General features: G+C 35.3%; 1 protein-coding gene across 1 annotated transcript in view; it reads left to right on the forward strand.

Moving 5' to 3' along the window:
- scat (VPS54 subunit of GARP complex scat) overlaps nucleotides 1-21,821 on the forward strand; it is a 393,993-nt gene that overhangs the window by 328,417 nt on the left and 43,755 nt on the right. The window contains exon 20 of the mRNA XM_090398663.1: nucleotides 20,453-20,540. Coding sequence (XP_090254789.1) covers nucleotides 20,453-20,540 — 88 coding nt within the window. The remainder of the gene's footprint in view (nucleotides 1-20,452; nucleotides 20,541-21,821) is intronic.

The raw sequence follows: 21,821 nt of genomic DNA on the forward strand, positions 1-21,821 counted from the left end.
TGTTACATGTTGCCTAAGACATTTGTCCCTCAAGAATTCTAGAAATTTCATTCCCCTATTGCTACATGCATCTTCCTCTCTCCAATTTATACTACTGTAGTTAAAATCTCCCATAACAATCATTTTTCTTGCACTTGCCAAACTTAGCTGTCTAAACATCTCCTGGTCCCCATCCTCTGTGCTCCTGGGTCTATAGCAACACCCCACTAAATATCCTGTCTTGCCTACCTCTACCTCACACCATATGCTCTCAAAATCATTTGTCTCACTTCCTTCCAAAGCCTCCACTCTTAGAGGACATAGGTCATCACTTACCATAAGCAGTACCCCACCACCACGCTTTCCCCTCCTATCCTGATGAAAAATGCTATACCCAGTGACTTCTATTCCTGTTATTATATCCCCTTCTGTCAACACGTCTCAGTGATCCCAATAATTTTTGGCCAGGCTGATGCTATCTGCGCCACCAATTCCTCTCCCTTATTCTGGATACTCCTGGCATTAGTTTAAAGCATATAAATGCCATTGTTTCTATACCCAGCATTATCCCTTCTAGACTCCACTTGGCTCAGTGTTACCTGACATCGTCTCCCTTCTCCCAAGTATCCATTCCCACAAGAAGCCACCCCTACTATTATCCTCCCTGGGACATGTTAAAGCAACCCCAGAACATTTTTTTAGCTGGTTGTTTAGGAGCTTGTTGAGGATGGATGGGAGAAGTGTTCTCAGCCACTAATTTTCAAACACACAGTGTTTGCTCTCCTTGGACAAAGAAATGGCTCTCATCTCATCTTCCACTTCTCAACAGTCCAATCTTTGTACACTTTTGCCCACTGGAGCCTCTTTTTTCCGTATAGCCTTTGTCAACAGATGAAGGGTACACAATCTTCTTCGACATCGATCTTCAATGGATTGTCATGTCAGAAACATTAATCCCAGTAGCTGCCAAGTCTTGATTTAAGTCTTGTGATAATCTTGAATTCATTTTGCTTTATTATTGTGAACTGAAACAAAAACCAAACCAAAAACTTGATGAAAATTCAGCTTGTCCAGATTAATTTGTTCACTACTGTATATGGGCATACAAGGTTTGTTGAATGAAAAGAAGATAGAGTGCACTGTCATCACCAGAACTATGGATTGGATTTGAGGTTAGTGATAAGTCATTTATGAGCAGGAGAAAAAATGTGGTTGAAGGAGTAGAGCACTAGGTTACTCCAGCATTGGTAGGGAAATCAGAAGAACAGGAAGCCATCCACTGTGATAAGCATTAACAACCCAAGAGGAAATTAGCAATCCAGTCACAAAGGGAAGATGGAGCACCATATGATAGTAATTTTGTAAGTAGTCTATTATGTTAGACCTGATCAAAAGTCACCCATCAGAACCAAGCAAGAGTGGCTGAACCCATACTAGTAATCATCGATCAACTGGTGGCCTCCGAGTTGTAAACGGGTTAGTTATTTTTTTCCATATTTTTGATAGAACTGGTGTGAGTGTAATGCAATTGTAGTTGGATGACTTGCTTTAATATGGTTGAATATAGGGTTATTTCCATATCAAAGGGTAGATGCCAGATGAATATGAAGGATCTTAATTTGGTTTATATGAAGTCAAGTTACTTGGCTGGGATAAGCCATTAAGCTTACCCTGTTAAGGGGAAATGATGTATGGTATGATCAAAAAAGTCACTTTTGGTTTTGTCTTGTAAAAATGGCTACACTAAGAATTTCTTAGTGTAAAAATTTGTTGCTCTCCACCACCACTTCTAATGAATAGATGGAGTAATAATAACCCAAAGCTGCAATTCTAGAGGAAAAGTGATGTCAAATTTATGTCATATTATAAATGCTCACTCAATAGTGAGCACCAATTTTTGCTGCTCACTTAATTTTTCCTAAACTAATTTGTGCCATTTTCTAGAAATCGCTGTGGTGCTTATTTGTTCTGGAGGGGATCTGTCAATGATAATACTAGCTCTTATTGCACTTCTTTGTTTTATGTTATTTTCTTACTGTATTCTTGTTGTTCTTCTCCTGGGTCTTTTATACTTTATTATTCTCCAGACCACCATCTGATGCCCTAGCATCATATGTGTGATGTGGATATCTGGAAAGGGGATCCTCTTGCAGCAAATTGCTCTTAATGTAATACTCTGCTGGTGTATTACTCTGATGTTCATTTGTTCAAGTCAACCCGCAGAGATTATATATCTTATTTGTCTCTTATCACCCATTCTAACTTTGCATTATTGACAAATAATTGTATATTATTATCGAGGCCAACACCAGTGTCATTAATCTATATTCTAAAACAGCAGAGGTGCAAGTACAAAACTACTGAGATAGTTTTCTCTGATACCTATTAGACACTCTCCTCTCCATGTCACAAGCCTATTTTGCATATCCATCTTAAATTTGTACAACAATCAGAAATATGTAATCTTGTGCAAATGCCTTGATAAAATCCAGAATTATTGTGATATAGCCATTCCCCTAATTCAACTCTGCAGTACAATTATAAAATGTGAGCATATTACTAAAGCAAGATCTATTTTTCCCAAAGCTATGCTATCCTCTGTAGAGGAATAAGGTGTTATCTGTATATCTCTGGATTCAGATCCTAATTAGCCTCCCCAACCACTTATAATGACCACTGTATGACTACTGATTAGTCTGCAGTTGGTTACTTCTCTATTAGCTTCTCCCTTGTATAATGGAATTATCATCTCTCTTATTCATTATCACTCATGCTGAAGTTTAATGGAGAAAACACATGTCTAAAGATAATGATTACTAACTAAATTTAATTATCCAATAAATTACTATGCTAATATTTAACCTTGGTCACCAAGGTATCTTCATGGACAATATAACTAAGCATGTGCACAATAGCAGGAAGTCAAATCCAGACACGGTATGAAAGGCAACATCGTACAATCCTAACTCACATCTGCTTCGGTGATGGAAACTCACTGAAAGTCTCAAAATAATGATCAACCATATAACCAGGGGTGGCTCGTGCATAGGCACTGCAAAACTGCATCACTCCCAATTTTTCTCGATATATAAATATATTTATTAATTTATTTGCTTGTAATATTTAATTTTATCATCAGCAATCCTATACAATTCTCTTTGTATAAAAAAATAATAAAAATCATCTTGTAGCACTTAGGAGGGCGAAGGACGCTAACAGCACTGTGTTTACCACAGTGTCATATTGCTACGCGCACAAGCATATGCACGTCATAGTGAGATGCAAGCTATTAGTGTAACATGGCACTGTCCGTCGCACAGTTCCACTGTTGTTTATATGCAGTTTGCATTGTAGTAGAGTGTTCGTATGCTTATCGTGTTTACTGTGTCTCTTTAAATATTTGAACATTATAATTAAAGGATTTAATTGTAATGTCCAAAAGTGTAATTAAAAGAATGAATTTTAATTTTTAAGTAATTTTGAATTATACTAAACTGTATAATTTTATCGATAATAAACAATATTTTTTCATGAAACAAAACAAGAAGAATATATTTTGTTTTTAAGTGATTTTTGAATTATACCAAACTGTATAATTTTATTGATAATAAACAATATTTTTTCATGTTTAATTTTTTAAAAAATTTTTACCATAATTTTGATATTTTATCCAAACACGTAAACACTGTACTTACAGTGTGTATGTATATTTTGAAAGTTGCAGCATCCCCACAATTTCAAGCCACGAGCCGCCACTGTATATAAGAAGTGAAATAGTTATTGAAATTAAACAAAATTTAATGTTCACTTATTTTTTCTAATAATTTCTTGTTTTTAATTTTAAAAAAAAAAATTAGTGATACAATGTTCTCTCTCCCCAGTAAGGGTTCCTTAAGCTTATATGTAAGGATTTTATTTTTTATAGAACCTATTTTTGCCTACACTATTTTTTTTTATTTGAACTTTTTTATCCTCTTGAGTAATCTAGTTCTGTATCTAAACAGTACAAACAACAGACTACGATCTTGATGCATATAAATCGAACTAATTTTTTCCCTTCATTATCGTCTAGTTTTGTATTAGATTAATCATTCCACTCTTATAATCTTTCTTTACAGATTGAGAGTATGACTGCAAGTCGTAGGCCAACTCGATTATTAACTCATCTATTCAGACATATTAATAATAAAAACTGTTTTTAATTGTATTAATTGCATTCATTTTTGCATTTCATATGTATCATGTATATAGATTTAACATGTAATAGTACATGACTGGTAATTAGCTTAAGGAATTAACAATGCATATAATGGATATTAATTAAAGCAAACTTTAATGAATATCTTCAATATTTCGTTCCAATCTTCAGGAACATACAAATATGGTATGTGCATGCAGGCACTAACAAAAGCAAATGAGGAAGAAGGCAAGAAACTAATATTGTTCCTGAAGTCCTAATGGTGCCTACTAGCGGGCTAATTGGGTTATCTTGGCTGTTGGGCTGAAGTTCTCATAACATAGGCTTCCCAAATTTGGGGTAGTTTCATGCACCCAAATTTCTTGAGGTTTGGAGCGTTTTTTAGAGCTGCTGATGATTCCATGAATAATCTTTCGTACTTGAACTTGCTGTGGGTTAATTCCTTAAGCTATGTATGACCAGTTATGTGTGACCAACCAACGTATAAGCCTTGCTACAAGAATGTAATAGTACAAGTTAGTAAAATTGACTTCATATCATTCCTGTCATCAGTAAATCTGTTTCTTTCAGAAATTTTGAAATGTACCAACAAGAAAGATCTCAATCTGCATGCCATTCTAATGTGGGGATAAGATAATACTGATGAACTTCAGTCCTTCTGAAATTCAATCTCCTTTCCTTCCTCTGGGTTTACTTCTTTTTTTTTTTTTAATACTAGCAATTTCAGGCACATCATGTATGCTTCTTATCATCTAAAAGAGCTCAACCTTCCCATTTGAACAGCAGTTTACTATTTACGATTCCCAGTTATGTCCATTTACAAAGTTTTACTACTTCGGAATCGGAAGTGCTTCAATTTTTAATAGGAGACTGCTTGACAGAGAACAGTCAGGTAGCCATGATCACATTCTTACTGATCTCTTCCTTACTGAGTCGTTCATTATGGATCGGATAGCTTGAGGCTTTGTGGGTTGCAAAAGTCGGTTGATAGGCTGAAAATTCAGGATATGATAGAAATATTTAAGTTACTTAAAGGGTGTTATAGGGTTTTTAATGATGCAGGGGATATATTTCAGACAGGTTAAGAGGTTATTCCTGGAAATTGAGTAAAAGCGTGGTTAGAAATAGTGTGAGGACTAGCTTTTTCTCTTGGATGAGTTACCAGTCTGTTATGAGTGCTTTGCCTGTCAAGGAGTTCAAGAAGTGGCGCGATAGATATTATGTAGATTGGGGGCGGCTCGTGCATAGACACTGCGGAACTGCAGCACCCCCAATTTTTCTCGATATATAAATATATTTATTAATTTATTTATATTTGCTTGTAATATTTAATTTTATCATCAACAATCCTATACAATTCTCTTATTTTGTATAAAAAATAATAAAAATCCATCTTGTAGCACTAAGGAAGGCGAAGGACTCTAGCAGTACTTTGTTTACCACAGTGTCATATTACTACACGTGCAAGCATATGCATGTCATAGTGAGATGCGAGTTATTAGCGTAATGCGGCACTGTCCGTTGCACAGTTCCACTGTTGTTTATATGCAATTTGTGCCAGTAGTAGAGTGTTCATAGTGCTTATCGTGTTTACTCCATCTCTTTAAATATTTGGACATTACGATTAAAGGATTTAATTTAATAAACCATATTTTAGGTAAAGGAAGGCAGACAGATTTGTTCAGACTCTGGTGAATGATATAATGCTATGACAGATTTTAGGAATAAGCTCTCCAATTTATAACTGTTCCTATATAAAAGGAAGATGTCCTATGTCCTTTTTTTATCTTAAAAGAAACATATTTAATTTTTATTATTTATTATTTCTTTTTTGTTATTTTTTATATTTTAATGGGAAAAAAAAATCACACATTGGTATGGTTTCTCAAATTTTGCTTCCTGCGTATTTTGGCACTTAATGAATATTAGTAAATATATGCTTATTCATATAAGTTTCATTTCAAAGCAGAAATCTAAGAATTGCAGTTTCAAATATTTCACCTGATATTGGTGTAGCAGTATTGAAATACATCCACTACATTAAATTATTAAACTTCTTTTGTGTTTTTAATTCTTACTTTGTTTATTTCTAATCGTTTTACGTTTCATGTGCTTGTACTACAAATGTAAAATAACAATATATCTATTTATATAAAAATGTAATGTTTGCATTTGATTTTTGCAATATTCGCTATGTATGTTTTGTATTGAATATAAATACAATAAATATTATAACAATATATGTCCATATTACGATTTTTTTTTCGAAGGGGCCGTGAAATATTTAAATTTTTCCAAAGGGGGCCCTGACATCCAGAAGTTTGGGAAGCACTGGTCTAGATGATGGAATGGATCTTTTGGCAAGCGAATAAGGGTAGCTAATTTTTGATATGGCTTGAAAGCAGGTTTATGTCATATCTTTCTAAAACTCATGAGACTTTTTCTGAGCTGTCCTGGATGTAGGGAGTGACATTTTGTTGTTGTTTGGATTTTAGTAGAGGATCAGATTTAGGGGATAGGCACAATTTCGGTTAATTTTGTGCCCATTCAATTTTAGCCATTAGCTAAAAAAAGTGTTGTTGATGTTATTAATTTCTGTGGATAGACTAGTGTAGTCTGAGCAAATGGTTCTAACTCGATTACCTAAGGTTTTGATAATATCATATTGCTGGAGGGTGTGGTGATATGACAGGTGATATTTCTAGTGTGGGTAGTTTTTCTGTATACTGAAAAGATTAAGGAACCATTTCGTAGCCAGGTAACTAGAGTGTCAAGGAAGTGTGAATATTAATAATTTGTTAGCTAAATAAATTTAGTTAGTAATTATTTTCTCTAGATGTGTTTTCTTCATTAACTTCAACATGAGTAATTAGGAATTGTGCTTGTGTTGATACTGAAATTGAATAATCAAGTGCAAGGCACATTCCTTCAGTACCCTTGCTGAAATTCTATTCATTTCCACTGCTGTGTTCAAATCAAGTTCTTGCACTAGCTTAAATACTGCCATCTTATCCACCTCTTGCCTTTAAACTAAGTCTACCTCAGTGTCCAGATAGCTGATATGTATGCCTTACTAAAGTGATTGCTTCAGAACTCAGCTTTTTTTTTTTTTTTCTGCTGTATGGCAAGCAAGAGGAAAAATAATTATGGCAAGTTGATGCTGGCGAATAGCTATAGTACCAGAGTAACCATAGCAAATGATATAGTGAAATTATTTAATGAACACTTCATCAGTGTATATCATAATGGTGTGAATGATGCTGTGCAACATGTAGAAGGGAGGCAAGAATTAGGAGAACTAAAGGTGAAAGAATCAGAGATGTGTCAAGTGTTGCTTGGATTAGATGTTAATGAGGCTGTGGGAATGGATGACATATCACCACATATTTTTTTAAAATGTGCAAAAGAGTTAGCCATGCCCTTGATTATTTAATGGGAAGGTTCTTAAGGAGTGGAAAGAAGGCAAAATAATTCCTCCCTACAAACATGGTTCAAGAAGAGAAGTTTCCAATTATAGACTGGTCTGTATATCTATAGTTTTCATCAACATGTTGGAAAAATTGGTTAGAAATACAATACAGGATTTGATTGATGAACATAAGATTCTCTATTAATTGTCAGCATGGCTTTGTGAAGGGCAAGTTTTGTTTTTAGCAATCTGCTTATGTTTTATGGTAAGGTGACAAACGGGTTGGATAAGGAAGAATCATATACAGTGATATTCTTGGACTTTGCAAAAGCATTTGGTAGCTTACCCCATGATAAGTTGGTGTACAAGCTGCAGAGGATAGGAATAGAGTATATTGGTTAGATTAAGCAGAGATTGCCTCCTTGAATGATACCAGCAAGTTGTGTATGAGGAAGCCGTGTCTCAGAAAAAAAAGATGATCGGTGGCATGCCTCAGGGTTCTGTTCTTGGGCCTGTCCTATTTAACTTGTTTGTTAATGATATTTCATGTAGATCTTCAAATATTTGCTGATGATGCAAAGTTAGATAGAATTATCAGGAGCTGATGTTAATTCTCTACTGGAAGATTTGAATAGACTTTTAGCTTGAACAACAAAATGAGTGGGGTTGGCATTCAACGTTAATAAATGCAAGGTGTTACACTTTGAGATACAGAGATATAAGACTATATACTGCATTGGTGGAACTGTACTTCAGGAAGTGGATGAGATTCAGGAACTTGGAGTTGATAGTGGACAGTGGGCTGAAGTTTCGAGGGCACATCGTATGTGTTGCAAAGACTGCACATCATATTGCTGCTATGATAAAAAATACAATGACATGTAGGGATAAGGAGGTGGTGGTGCCTCTATATATAAGACATTGGTCAGACCACATATGAACTATTGAGCTCAGCTTTGGTAACATAGTTTTCATTGTGATGTTGAAACATGAGAGAGGGTCCAAAGACAAATAACCAAAATGATATCAGGATTCTGGAGCGTTGGTTATGAAGGGCATTTGAGGAAATGTGAATTACAGAGATTGGTAGATCGGAGGAAAAGAGGAGATATGATAGAGACCTTCAAGTTAGTTAAAGGATTCTATAGGATTAATACAGAAGGAATTATCAAAAGAGTGGATGTTAGGATGAGATGAATGATCATCCTGGGAAGTTGTATAAAGATGTGGTGAAGAAGGGAGTGAGGAGTAGATTTTTTACATGGATAATTGTTAGTGAGTGGAATGCATTGCCTAAGTGCAGGTAGTGTAAATAACTTCAAAGCTCATCATGATAGACAGTTGCTAGTTGAGTAGGCCTCCCATGATGAGTCTGTGGACTCTATGAAGGTTACCAAATAATAATAATAATAATAATAATTAATTTGTAAAACATCTGAAACTTTCCCATCTTCCCTAGTTTTTCCTTTCACTTTCCACACAGTCTTAATCTTATTTGTGTGGGGGTTTCTTCCCTTTCCTCAACCCTCCCTTAGGACTGGTTGAGCCCTCCTAATAAGGGATTAAGTATATATATTATGACTGTAAATCCATGTGTGTTCACAGGCCAGTTTGCCTGTTCTGAGGGACGAAAAAACTGAGTTTCTGGGGTGAAAAAAAACCCTCTACCCCTGTATGAGACTAGCTAATTCACCTTTAGTCAAAAGAGACCAGATAAAGGTTCCTCACTTCATGGACAGGAATCGAACCCAGGTTTTTCTGACCAAAGGGCTTCTTCTGACTGACTGGGCTACGGAAGCTCGTTACCACACAGTAATAAAATTCTGTTGGATTTTTCCTTGTCTTTAAGTCTAAGTGCTTTTTATAGTTTCATTTTTCTTTCTTCACCATAGTGGCTGACTCTCTCTCTCTCTCTGAGCCTGCTTTTCTTATTGTCTTTCTGTTAGTCTACTGCTTGACCTGGTCATCTACTTTCTCCCTGGTATTGAATCCATAACATTTTCCTGTTTATTTAGTTCTTGCTTCAAAATTTTGCTTGTCCATTTAACTCTCAAGCAGCTTATTCTCATGATTCTGGGAATTTAGTTGGCTATAGCTTTCTTCAGATATTCTTTGACTACTTTCCATTCTCTGCTCATTCCTGTACCTTGCAGATTTCAAGACACTGCTTCAAGCTGCTTCCTCAAGTTATCATAATCACCTGCCTTCTGCAGTCCTTTTTTTTTTTTTTTTATCTGGTGCCCTTGCATTATTTGGAACCCCATAACTGAAGATGCTTTAGAAGTAAAACAGCTTTTAATTTAATTTATATTTAATATATAATATATTTCATCTATATAGACTCTCAGCTGCCATTGTAAATCCTGTGTTCTTGTACCATGGAACCCTTCCATTTATATGCTACTTAAGGTAGTTTATCCCACAGTATACTATAATTTTTTTTTCTTTCATCATGCATGCTTTCTTCTCCCACAAGTCCATATCCTCATAGTTAGACTACCTATAATAGTCCTACACTTGTATCCATATTTGTTTGTGCAGATCACATTCTTCTTCAAATGAATCTGGCTTGTAGCAGCACCCAACTATGTGTTCTGTTATGTTATACTTTATCTCACACTAAACAGCCTCAAAAATTATTTTTACAACTACCACCACCACCATTTGTAATCTGGTTAGTTTAATCTCTGCAATAATTAACAGTACTTTTTATTTATTTTTATTTTATTACTCGGGGGGGGGGGGGGGGGACGGACTGGTAGGCCGGTTCTCCTTGAATTCTGATGACATGAATTTAAAACACTTGAAGGGGGGGGGGGTTTCAACACCCCCCCCCCCCCCCCCGGTGCCTGTTAAGAAAAAAAGATCAGGTTTTGATGTCATAAAGTAGTAGTGTATATCACTGATGTTTGTATTAATGCCTTGAATATTGATAAAATGGATATGGAAGTGTTTATCGGAAGACATTTTGGTGTTATTTGGGGGGGGGGGGGGAGTATATTTTTATTATTTATTCCAATTTTTTTGTTGTTATTTTTATGGGAGATTTTTTTAATTTTTTTTATCCACAGTTAAAACATCGGTATTTGATTCTTTCTTGTGTAGAGTGGTTGATTCAGCAAACATAAATAGTGGGGAAGGGAATAAACTGGAACAAGAGACTTGTGTACATGACTCACACACGAAGGTTGCCAGATTCCAGTCCAAGTGTGGCTTCAGAGAGCACTCCTTGCACATAATTGACCTGGTCTCCCTCTAGGCACAGCTTGGTAGGCTGAATGGTAGTAGGATTATTCACTGGCTGATCAGAAAGCCTCCAACAGATGTGTTACCATTGGGTTCAATCTTGAGCACTTCTGCAGAAAACTGTTTTACTGCTGTATCCTCAAATGAAACAGAAACTGGCTCCCTAGTTGAATAGTAAAACAGTGGGTTAAGCATACCTAGCGAGGCCATCACCTACACAGCATGTGAGAAGAAAGGTGGCAAGGGACAAACTGGAGGCCCTACTCTGGGGATGAAACATGGCAGTAGTCACTTCACATCTCCAAAAAAGCAGAGTGATGGTGGTGTTTCCCCGAGCTCTGAAAGACATCCACCTAGAGATCTAGTTGGCATTTCCTCACAACTAGGTAAGATTATGCATTTAAGACAGCGATACTTGGCCCACTAGTGCTGTTTGTAGAAACGCCATATCACAGGAAGGTGGGGATGATGACTTGGCTGGGAGAGGCTTTATATTCTGCGATTTCTAGCCCATAATGACCCATGTCCCCACTTTTTTTATCCTTTAATATGCTCTATTCATCACATTTATCTTCCTGCAAGGAGGATTTATGAGGACTTATTCTTGCAGGAAGCGAATGTGATGGACCTCGTTAATGCCTATAAGTTTTGGTTACATGTTTATCAATGCTAAACAAACATTATCACCTTTCTTTCGGTGTAATTGAATAGTGAACAGCAGTCGTTATATTAGATTTATGAAATCATCTACTGTTTGCCATAAAAACTTTAATAACATCCAAAATCTACATTTTGGCAACATTAAGGTAATAAGACATATACAGGACTATTCAAAATGAAGCGGCAGATTGTACTTGTTTATGAATTCTTTATTTCCAGTAATATAAACATGAGTTAAACTTCACCCAACAGGAAAAACTGTCAGATATTAAGGCACTTATGTATGCACCTCTTGTAATATGAACACATCAAAGTCCATTGCTTGTTAGACTCTTTGTAACTGGTCAATAGTTATTGAATTCACTGCTCTTACAGTTTGATGCCGAAGTTCTTGCAAATTAGTGGAGGCACGCAAACGGTATCTTTAAGAATCCCCAAAGATAAACATCGCAAGAGGTCAGGTCTAGGAACCTGGGTTGCCTCTTGCACAGCACAGGATCATTGGTCCTACTTTGACCCATCCAGTGGTTAGGAAGAGTTACATTGAGATAATTACGGACATTACATAAAAATGAGGCAGCACTCCATCTTGCATGAAAATGAACTTAGCAGAATCATCTTTAAGTTGAGGGAACAACCAGATTTGTAACATATCGAGGTATGACATCCCAATTACTATTGCCTTGGCAAAGAAAAAATACCCATAATTGTTTTTTCCCATTTTGTGAGAACTGGCACAAAACACATTCACTTTTGGTAGGTTTCTTTCATGTTCAATGTTTGCATGTGGATGTTCTGTCCCCTATATTCTCTTGTTATGACTATTCATTTAAGTGAAGAGTGGTTAATTTGTTAACCACTCTTCACTTAAATGAGTTATTAGTGGTTGATTCATTAAAAAATAAGTCTTACTGTGAAGGCGTCCTTGCATATGCAATAATTTCCTGAGAACATGTCATACTGTTGTTTGAAGAATTCCTAATTCCTTGCTTGTGCAGCTTGTGGATTTTCATGGCCTGTTTGTTTGTTGAACATTCAAATACAATATGTATGAATGTTTGTTGAATTCTTTCAATATTAACTTCAGAAACACGTGGACAACCTTTTTTTAAATCGGATGCGGAATTTACTTTGAACTGTAATTACAGAATTACACTTTGCAAATTCACTAACACAAAACACTTTATCCTGCACAGATGACGTTTTTGTTTCAGATGCTTACGGCACATTCCAGCAGCAAGAGTTTGCTGTTAGGATATGGGGAAAAGTAAACTCCCATAGTTTTCCTATCAGGTGATGTATAACATGCATTTGTATTACTGAAAATAAAAATTTCGCAAACAAATACAATATGCTCCTTCATTTTGAATAACCCTGTATATTAAGGTAATAATAACAAAATAAGATAACCTACACAAGTAAGGAATCTGGTAGACACCTTGAAAACCCAACAGTGGAAGCTTGTCCTTAGAAGTGAGAAAGTTGGAGACTTTTCTGATAGAATGAAAAGCAACACAAATATTAAGTGGCTTTAAAACTTTTGCTATGAGTTCAGCCACTAATACAGATTCTAATAGAATCAATTTCCCCATTTAAGATGGCTAAAGACTTTTTAGCTTTGTAAAGTTGATAATTTAATTGCCACTTTGCAATCCTGTACTGAAGATGCTTATAACAGTTGGATAAAAATTTTACAATAATTAAGTTTTTTACATTGGTTTTCTCATGTTTTTGTAGTTCTTATTATACCAGCTCACAGTATTTCATTATTGATTAAAAAAAAAAAAAAAAAAGGCCTCAGAATAGAGAAGATTCCAACAGCGGTGGAAAGAATGTATGATAATCCCATTCATTACACAAGGGGCATTGCAAAGACTGACGTGTCTAACTAGGTGACCTATCAGTATCAAGTGGAGGCAAAGATTTTGGAAAAGTTGATAGACCTCACACACACAGAAATGGGCTGACAAAGAATCTATAGTTTGCAATGAACAGCTTGGACTGTTATTGAGCAACCTCTTACACTTTATAATAATCTTACAGTTGAGTTAGATAAGAGGAATGAAATGGATATAGCATGGAAGGTTATGCATAAGTTGCAGGATATGGAATTGGATTATAAACTATTAGCTTGGATAACAGGATGGCTAACTGACAGATATCAAAAAAGTGGGGGAAATGTGAGTCTGTAAGATTTAAGATTACCAGTGGTGTGTACCACAGGAATCATTCTTTGTCCATTGTTATTTGCTGTGTATATGTATCACTAAAAAACACATGTACTAACCACAGTAATGAATTTTAATACGTAAATATTTAATCCCAAGTATCTTGGGACATCCTCAGTACAGTAATTCAAACAATACTGGGAATAACATACAGTTAGGGTGCATGATTACAATGGAATCTCAATATGCGTGCAGTAACGTGTTATAGAAGTAAATTGAAATATAACTGGAAAAAAAAGGAAGAAAAAAAACATATATAAAGAGACTATTTTACACAATTTTGTATGACAATTTTCCATACTTCAGGAATAGTAAGAATGTCGTTGCGGTTTAAATTTGGTCTGTGTAATAGGGCTTCAGCACTTTCTTTATATAAACGTTCATGTTTATATAAAGATCTATGTAAAAGTTTCGACTTTTCCCAATGGATCCTATGGTTTGAGTTTTCAACTCCATGTTGAGAGAGACCAGATTTCTGTGGTTTGAAAAGATGAATGTGGTCTTGATGTTCCGAGATGCGTTTCTGAACAGATCTATCTGTCTGTCCAAAGTAAGACAAATTGAAGGAGCATGGGATCTCATAAACGCCAGATAACATCAGGGGTGAGAGTTTGTCCTTAGGAGAAGGTAATAAGTTACACATCTATTACTATTTTGCCACTACTTACAAACCCATGGTTGATGGGTTTGTAAGTAGTGGCAAAATTGTATTTCTTCATAATTTTAAATTTTTGAAAGACGTTCGGAGATGCCTTTGACATAAGGTATGGGAATCCTATGGGCTTTTTCTTGTCTAGGGTTGATATGTGGGGAAGACTGATGATTTTTTGAGTTGCTTTAAGATTATATCCATTTAGTATTTTTGTATTTTTGATTATTTCTAGTTCTTGGTTTAGAGATTCAGAGGAGCAGAATTTGTGTGCTCTGTTCACTAGTGATTTAATGATGCCAAATTTCTGAGATGGATGATGAGCTGAAGAATTGTGAATGTAGCGACCTGAAAATGCAGGCTTGCGATAGACGGACGTGGCGATGGAACCGTCTTCTTTTCTTTGAATGTGTAAGGAGATTCTTTTTTTAGTGTAAAGTTGATGGAGGGTGAAGAAGGTTTATTTTATCTAGAAACAGGTGTAATTCATGTTCGTGATGATCCCAGACTCCAAAGATGTTGTCGACATATCGTAGCCAAATTTTTGATTTGGGAGAAGGAGGCCACATTGCTTTCCTTCTTCTTGCTTGTAAATTTTACCTTTCCAAGTGAAGTAACCGAATGTAATAACAAATTTGAATAATTCAACTATATCAGACGGAAATTTTTGAATTAATAATTCTACTGTTTCTTTATGGGGAATGTTAGTAAAGAGGGAGACAATGTCGAAGCTAATTAAGAAGTCAGTTTTTAACAGTTGAATGTCTTTTATTTTTGCGTGAAACTCTGTGGGATTTTTGTTTGAAGAGGCTGAGTGGCCTATGTGAGGACGGAGAAGGTTAGATAACAATCTTGATAACTTGTAAGTTGGGCTGCTAATAGAATCTGTGATGGGTCTGAGTGGAACATTAACCTTGTGAAGCTTAGGTAAGCCATAAATTCCAGGAGGTTTAGCATGGTATGTCTTGAGTTTTTTAATTGTTTCTTCATCTAAGGAGGAGGTTTCATTTAATTCATTTCAGGTCAACTCAGGAAATTCATTTAATTTCCTGAGTTGACATTTTGTAGGATCATATCCAGTTTGACGTAAGTATTATGATCTCGGAGTAGTAAATTCATTTTTTGGTCATATGAATTGGTATCAAGAACCACTGTGGTATTTCCTTTATCAGCTCTGGTAATGATTGTGTTCTTATTACGTTTTAAGAAGGTAAGAGCTTTTAATTCTGATGGTGGGATATTTAAATCCGAAGGTTTGGCATCATAGATTATTTTTGCTACCTCGAAACGAAGTCTGTTGGCTTCAATACTGGAAAGATGGCCGATGTTTCTCTCTATGTTATGTATGAAATCTAAATATGGGAAACATTTAGGAGAAATAGCAAATTTATGACCTCTTGCTAGAACATTTAATTCGTCTGTTGTTAGTGGACGGTTAGATAAGTTGACTACCCATTTTTCCATTGGTAATTTGTTAGTGATCTTCTTAGATCGATTTATCAAGTTAAGGTATTTATTATATAGATTAATATTGCTTTTATCAAAAGCTTTTATCCCCGAATTTTTTGAGACACTTATAATCAATTGTAGCAGATCTTGATTTAACGTGTTTGATAATTCTGCTTCTAGTTCCGTAATTTTTAAATTAAGTAAGGAATGGCTTGCCTTATGATATATTTTATGGGTACCTGGGGATTTGATGACTTCTTTTAGTTTGTAAAAGTTGGAATGAGTTTATCTGCACTTTTTTTTTAAAAAATTTTTTTAGAGAAATATTTACGTATTAAAACTTATCACTGTGGTTAGTACATGTGTTTTTTAGTGATGAATTCACCACAGGTTTCATTATATAAAAACGTATTATTCCGTCATGGGGAACCGACAGCACTGAAGACCGACTTACTAGGCAAACTTCAATTAAAACAGGGTAAGCTACGTGCCAGGTTCTCCTTTTTAAAAAAGTGCACATGCGATAAACTCATTCCAACTTTTGCAAAACTAAAAGAAGTCATCAAATCCCCAGGTGTCCATAAAATCTATCATAAGGCAAGCCATTCCTTACTACTTAATCAGTTACGAGTTTCTAAACATGAATTGACAACAAATAATTAAAAAATTACAGAACTAGAAGCAGAATTATCAAACACGTTAAATCAAGATCTGCTACAATTGATTATAAGTATCTCAAAAAATTCGGGGATAAAAGCTTTTGATAAAAGCAATATTAATCTACATAATAAATACCTTAACTTGCTAAATCTATCTAAGAAGATCACTAACAAATTACCGATGGAAAAATGGGTGATCAACTTATCTAACCGTCCACTGACAACAGACAAATTAAATGTTCTAGCAAGAGGTCATAAATTTGTGATTTCTCCTAAATTTTTCCCATATTTAGGTTTCATACATAACATAGAGAGAAATATCGGCCATCTTTTCAGTATTGAAGCCAACAGACTTCGTTTCGAGGTAGTAAAAATAAGCTATGATGCCAAATCTTCGGACTTAAATATCCCACCATCAGAATTGAAAGCTCTTACCTCCTTAAAACGTAATAAGAGCATAATCATTACCAGAGCTGACAAAGGAAATACCACAGTGGTTCTTGATACCAATTCATATGACCGAAAAATGAATTTACTACTCCGAGATCGTAATACTTACGCCAAACTGGATTATGATCCTACAAAATGTCAACTCGGGAAATTAAATAAGTTACTTGATGAAACCGCCTCCTTAGATGACGAAACAATTAAAAAACTCGAGACATAACATGCAAGACCTCCTAGAATTTATGGCTTACCTAAGCTTCACAAGTTTAGTGTTCCACTCAGACTCGTCGTAGATTCTATTAGCAGCCCTACTTACAAGTTATCAAGATTCTTATCTAACCTTCTCCATCCTCACATAGGCCACTCAGCCTCTTCAATCAAAAATTCTTGAGAGTTTCACGCAAAAATAAAAGACATTCAACTGTTAAAAACTGACTTGTTAATTAGATTCGACATTGTCTCCCTCTTCACTAACATTCCCCATAAAGAAACAGTAGAATTATTAACTCAAAAATTTCCATCTGATATAGTTGAATTATTCAAATTTGTTATTACATCTGGTTACTTCACTTGGAAAGGTAAAATTTACAAGCAAGAAGAAGGAACAGCAATGGGGCCTCCTTCTCCCAAACCAAAAATTTGGCTACAATATGTCGACAATGTCTTTGGAGTCTGGGATCATCCCGAACATGAATTATACCTGTTTCTAGATATAATAAACCTTCTTCACCCTCACATCAACTTTACGCTAGAAAAAGAATTTCCAAAGGGTATCTCCTTTCTGGATTTACGCATTCAAAGAAAAGAAGACGGTTCCATCGTCACATCTGTCTATCGCAAGCCTGCATTTTCAGGTCGCTACATTCACAATTCTTCCGCTAATCATCCATCTCAGAAGTTTGGCATCATTAAATCACTAGTTAACAGAGCACACAAATTCTGCTCCTCTGAAGAAACCAAGAACTAATAATAATCAAGAATACAGCCATACTAAATGGATACAATCTTAAAACAACTCAAAAAATCATCAGTCACTTCCCCACACATCAACCTAGACAAGAAGAAGCCCATAGGATTCCCATACCTTATGTCAAAGGCATCTCCGAACGTCTTTCAAAAAATTCTGCTCCTCTGAAGAAACCAAGAACTAATAATAATCAAGAATACAGCCATACTAAATGGATATAATCTTAAAACAACTCAAAAAATCATCAGTCACTTTCCCACACATCAACCTAGAAAAGAAGAAGCCCATAGAATTCCCATACCTTATGTCAAAGGCATCTCCGAACGTCTTTCAAAAATTTACAATTATGAAGAAATACAGTTTTCGAAATACTGGTTTTTTACTCCATTTCCCAAGTAAGCAAACAGACAAGTCAGTCAAGTTTGCACCTGCAAGTGTTGCAAGTCTAGCTGACCCTACAGGTAGTGCAAGTCAAGGCACTCATGGTAAAGGTAGAATAAGCTCTGATCACTATTCTTAATATTTACCCTTAATGCAAAGCACATCTCCTGGAGGAGATGTATGATGCTATGTATTAAAGGCAAGGGGGCCACTTCCCAGACCGGTTTCGACCTTTATTGAGGGTCAGCTAGACTTGCAACACTTGCAGGTGCAAACTTGACTGACATGTCTGTTTGTTTACTTGGGAAATGGAGTAAAAAACCAGGTTTATATTTAAAAATAGCTGGGTATCTTTATCATATATTATACCCAAGGTAAAAAACTCTCCACATATATCTCTCATCCTGAGATTTTTATTTAATAAGGTCAAAGTACCTTATGGTAACTTGTTTTGGTAAAATATTTATCAGCTCTGTATTACTTAAAACTTAGTATTTCTTAGCCTGGCTCCAACTGACGAGACCTCAATAAAGGTCGAAACCGGTCTGGTCAGTGGCCCCTTGCCTTTAATACATAGCATCATACATCTCCTCCAGGAGATGTGCTTTGCATTAAGGGTAAATATTAAGAATAGTGATCAGAGCTTATTCTACCTTTACCAAGAGTTGTCTTGACTTGCAACACCTGCAGGTGCAAACTTGACTGACTTGTCTGTTTGCTTACTTGGGAAATGGAGTAAAAAACCAGGTTTATATTTAAAAATAGCTTGGTATCTTTAACTTGGTTTTTAATCCTATTTCCCAAGTGAGCAAACAGACAAGTAATCCACCTGTACCACGAGTTGTCTAGAGTGGCACTACCATGAGTTGCCTCAGACTTGCACTACGTGCAGGTGCAAACTTGACTGACTTGTCTGTTTGCTCACTTGGGAAATAGGATTAAAAACTAAGTTTATATAAAATTACTTGGTATCTTGAATACATAATATACCTAAGTTAAAAAACTTTCTACATCTATCTCTCATCCTGAGATTTTATTTAATAAGGTCAAAGCACCTTGTGGCAACTTTTTTAGGTAAAAATTCATAAGCTCTGCGTTACTTCAACCTTAGCATTGTCAGGTCTGGCTCCCTCTGACGAGACCTCAATAAAGGTCGAAACCGATATGGGTAGTGACCATTGCCTTTAATGCATAGTATCATACATCTCCGCAAGGGGATGTGCTTTACATTAAGGGAAAAATACTAAAGAAAGTGATCAGAGCTTAATCCACCTTTACCACGAGTTGACTAGAGTGGCACTACCATGAGTTGCCTCAGACTTGCACTACATTCAGGCGCAAACTTGACTGACTTGTCTGTTTGCTCACTTGGAAAATAGGATTAAAAACCAAGTTTATATAAAATTACTTGGTATCTTGAATACATAATATATGCAAGTTAAAAAAACTTTATACATATAAATTACTGTCTTTTCAGTGAAAAACTTGCTACCTCTGATCTAGAGCATAATAATATGATGCTATACCATTTTGCTATTTGCACATAGAAATGTTCTTCAAATTGAGTTTTCAGTATATCCAAAGATCTTTGAATTATCATTGCTGGTAGAGCAATATTGTTAAAAGGAAAACATAGCAATTGCCAGAGCTCTGTGACTTTTCTCTAAGAAATGAGTAACTGCATATGTAATATGTTTTAAATACATAAAAACACTATATATCCATGAGGCACTAGATTGATACTATTGCTGAAGCATGACCTGTTAAATGTTTACTTAGTTTATGTGGAAACTTTGAGATGATACTGAGTAACTTAAAGCAGATAATCAATTGTTTACTGAAAAAGTGTAGTAGCAACATTAATTATTACTCTATGGTTATGCAATATTTTTTTTGTTTTTGCTTATTTATCTCCTGCTGAGCTATTTTTGAATCTTAAAGTGAAATAATATGCATATTACTTAGTATAATATTATTATGTAAATCCATTGAGTTAGTTTATCCAGTGCTGTGAATATAAGTTAAAACCAACTAATCTCTCTGGAAAAATAAATTGAATGATAATGCTAGGCATTCTGTTATGTTGTTCAGGATTTCTCTCAATTCAGAAAGATTTCTTCACTAATTATAATAATAATTATTGGTGAGCTAATTTGCAGCATGCTTTACCTTTTCTGTAGTTGTTCAATTCCAGAACGTGTCAGCTTGTTCTTGGAGCCGGAGCTCTTCATTTAGTGGGATTGAAAACTATCACTACAAGGCATTTAGGTAAGTATTTAATATGTATGGGTAATAATTTGAAATAAGACTAAAGATTCTAATGCATTTCATAGACTACTAAAAATTGAGTGAGATATATAAGCAAAAATAAAGGAAATTGAATAAAGGAAACACCTTCCACATGCCCGCCTGAACATTCACTGCCATTGACTTGACTATCTGCTCACCCTCCCTCCTTTGACTGTTTAAATGAGAAACAGGTGACAACTTATTTGGGAGCGATCATTTTCTTGGTATATCCACTTTTTTTGTATGGACAACTGTGTACTTTATCATGATGGAAAAGTGATCAAGCTGACTGGCTTACCTTCTTTTCCTTAACAGAATTTGATTCTATCACAGTCAGCTCATCTATCAGTGATGTAGTAAAATCATGTGATAGCATTATATACAAGTTGCCACAACTACAATTCCTAAAATGTCTAATCGGTTTCCATTTTTCCTTAAACTGTGTGTAATGCTGATTGCACAGCAGTGAAGGAAGCACAGTGGAATGCTTAGAATATTGTCCATAGATATTCCACAACAACAAACCTTATTGCTTTCAAATATGCCTAAGCAAGACATATCAGAGTCAAAAGGGATCTAGTACATACATTCCACAAACCAGATGCCAAGAACAGTGGGGATAAAATTTAAAAAAATGAAGAACAAATAGATGCATCCACTTTCCATCCTTGAACATAATGGATGCACAATTTCTGACCAAACAGCAATTGCACACACACACACTCAGGGAGATTTTTGCTGAAATAGCTCTCTTCTTATTTCCAGTTCCTTGCCCAAAATTATAAAGCAGAAAAACAAATTCTTTGCTTCTCTGCTGTTGTTGGACTAGATAATATCTACAATGAAATGATCAAACTTACTATAACTATTTAACAGAATTTTCTGTGAGAATGTTTTACCAGATATCTGGCAAAAGGTGATTATTATAGCCTTCTCCCTTTCCTCCCCCCATAAACTATTGGTCAAATGCTTTTCCCAGCTGCTTGTGCAAAATGCTGGGAAAAAAAGGTTAACTTTTATGGTTTCTGGAGAGAAACAGCCTTTTTTTTTTTTTTTTTTGAGAATTCGATCTATTTGGTTTTGCAAATGTCATTCAACAACCAATTGTTTAGTCTGATTGGAAGCATCCATTTAAGATAGATGCTTTCCTAAATTATAAGTACTTAGTTTTAGTCTTCTTTGATATGGAAAAAAGCATACAACACTTCTTGGAGATTTGGAGTATTGAAAGGCCTACACAATTTGTTCTCAAAGGGAATC

The sequence above is a fragment of the Typopeltis vanoorti genome, chromosome 10, assembly GCF_054136105.1.
Source record: "Typopeltis vanoorti isolate ZY-2024b chromosome 10, IOZ_Tvanoo_1.0, whole genome shotgun sequence".
Taxonomy (NCBI): Eukaryota; Metazoa; Arthropoda; class Arachnida; order Uropygi; family Thelyphonidae; genus Typopeltis; species Typopeltis vanoorti.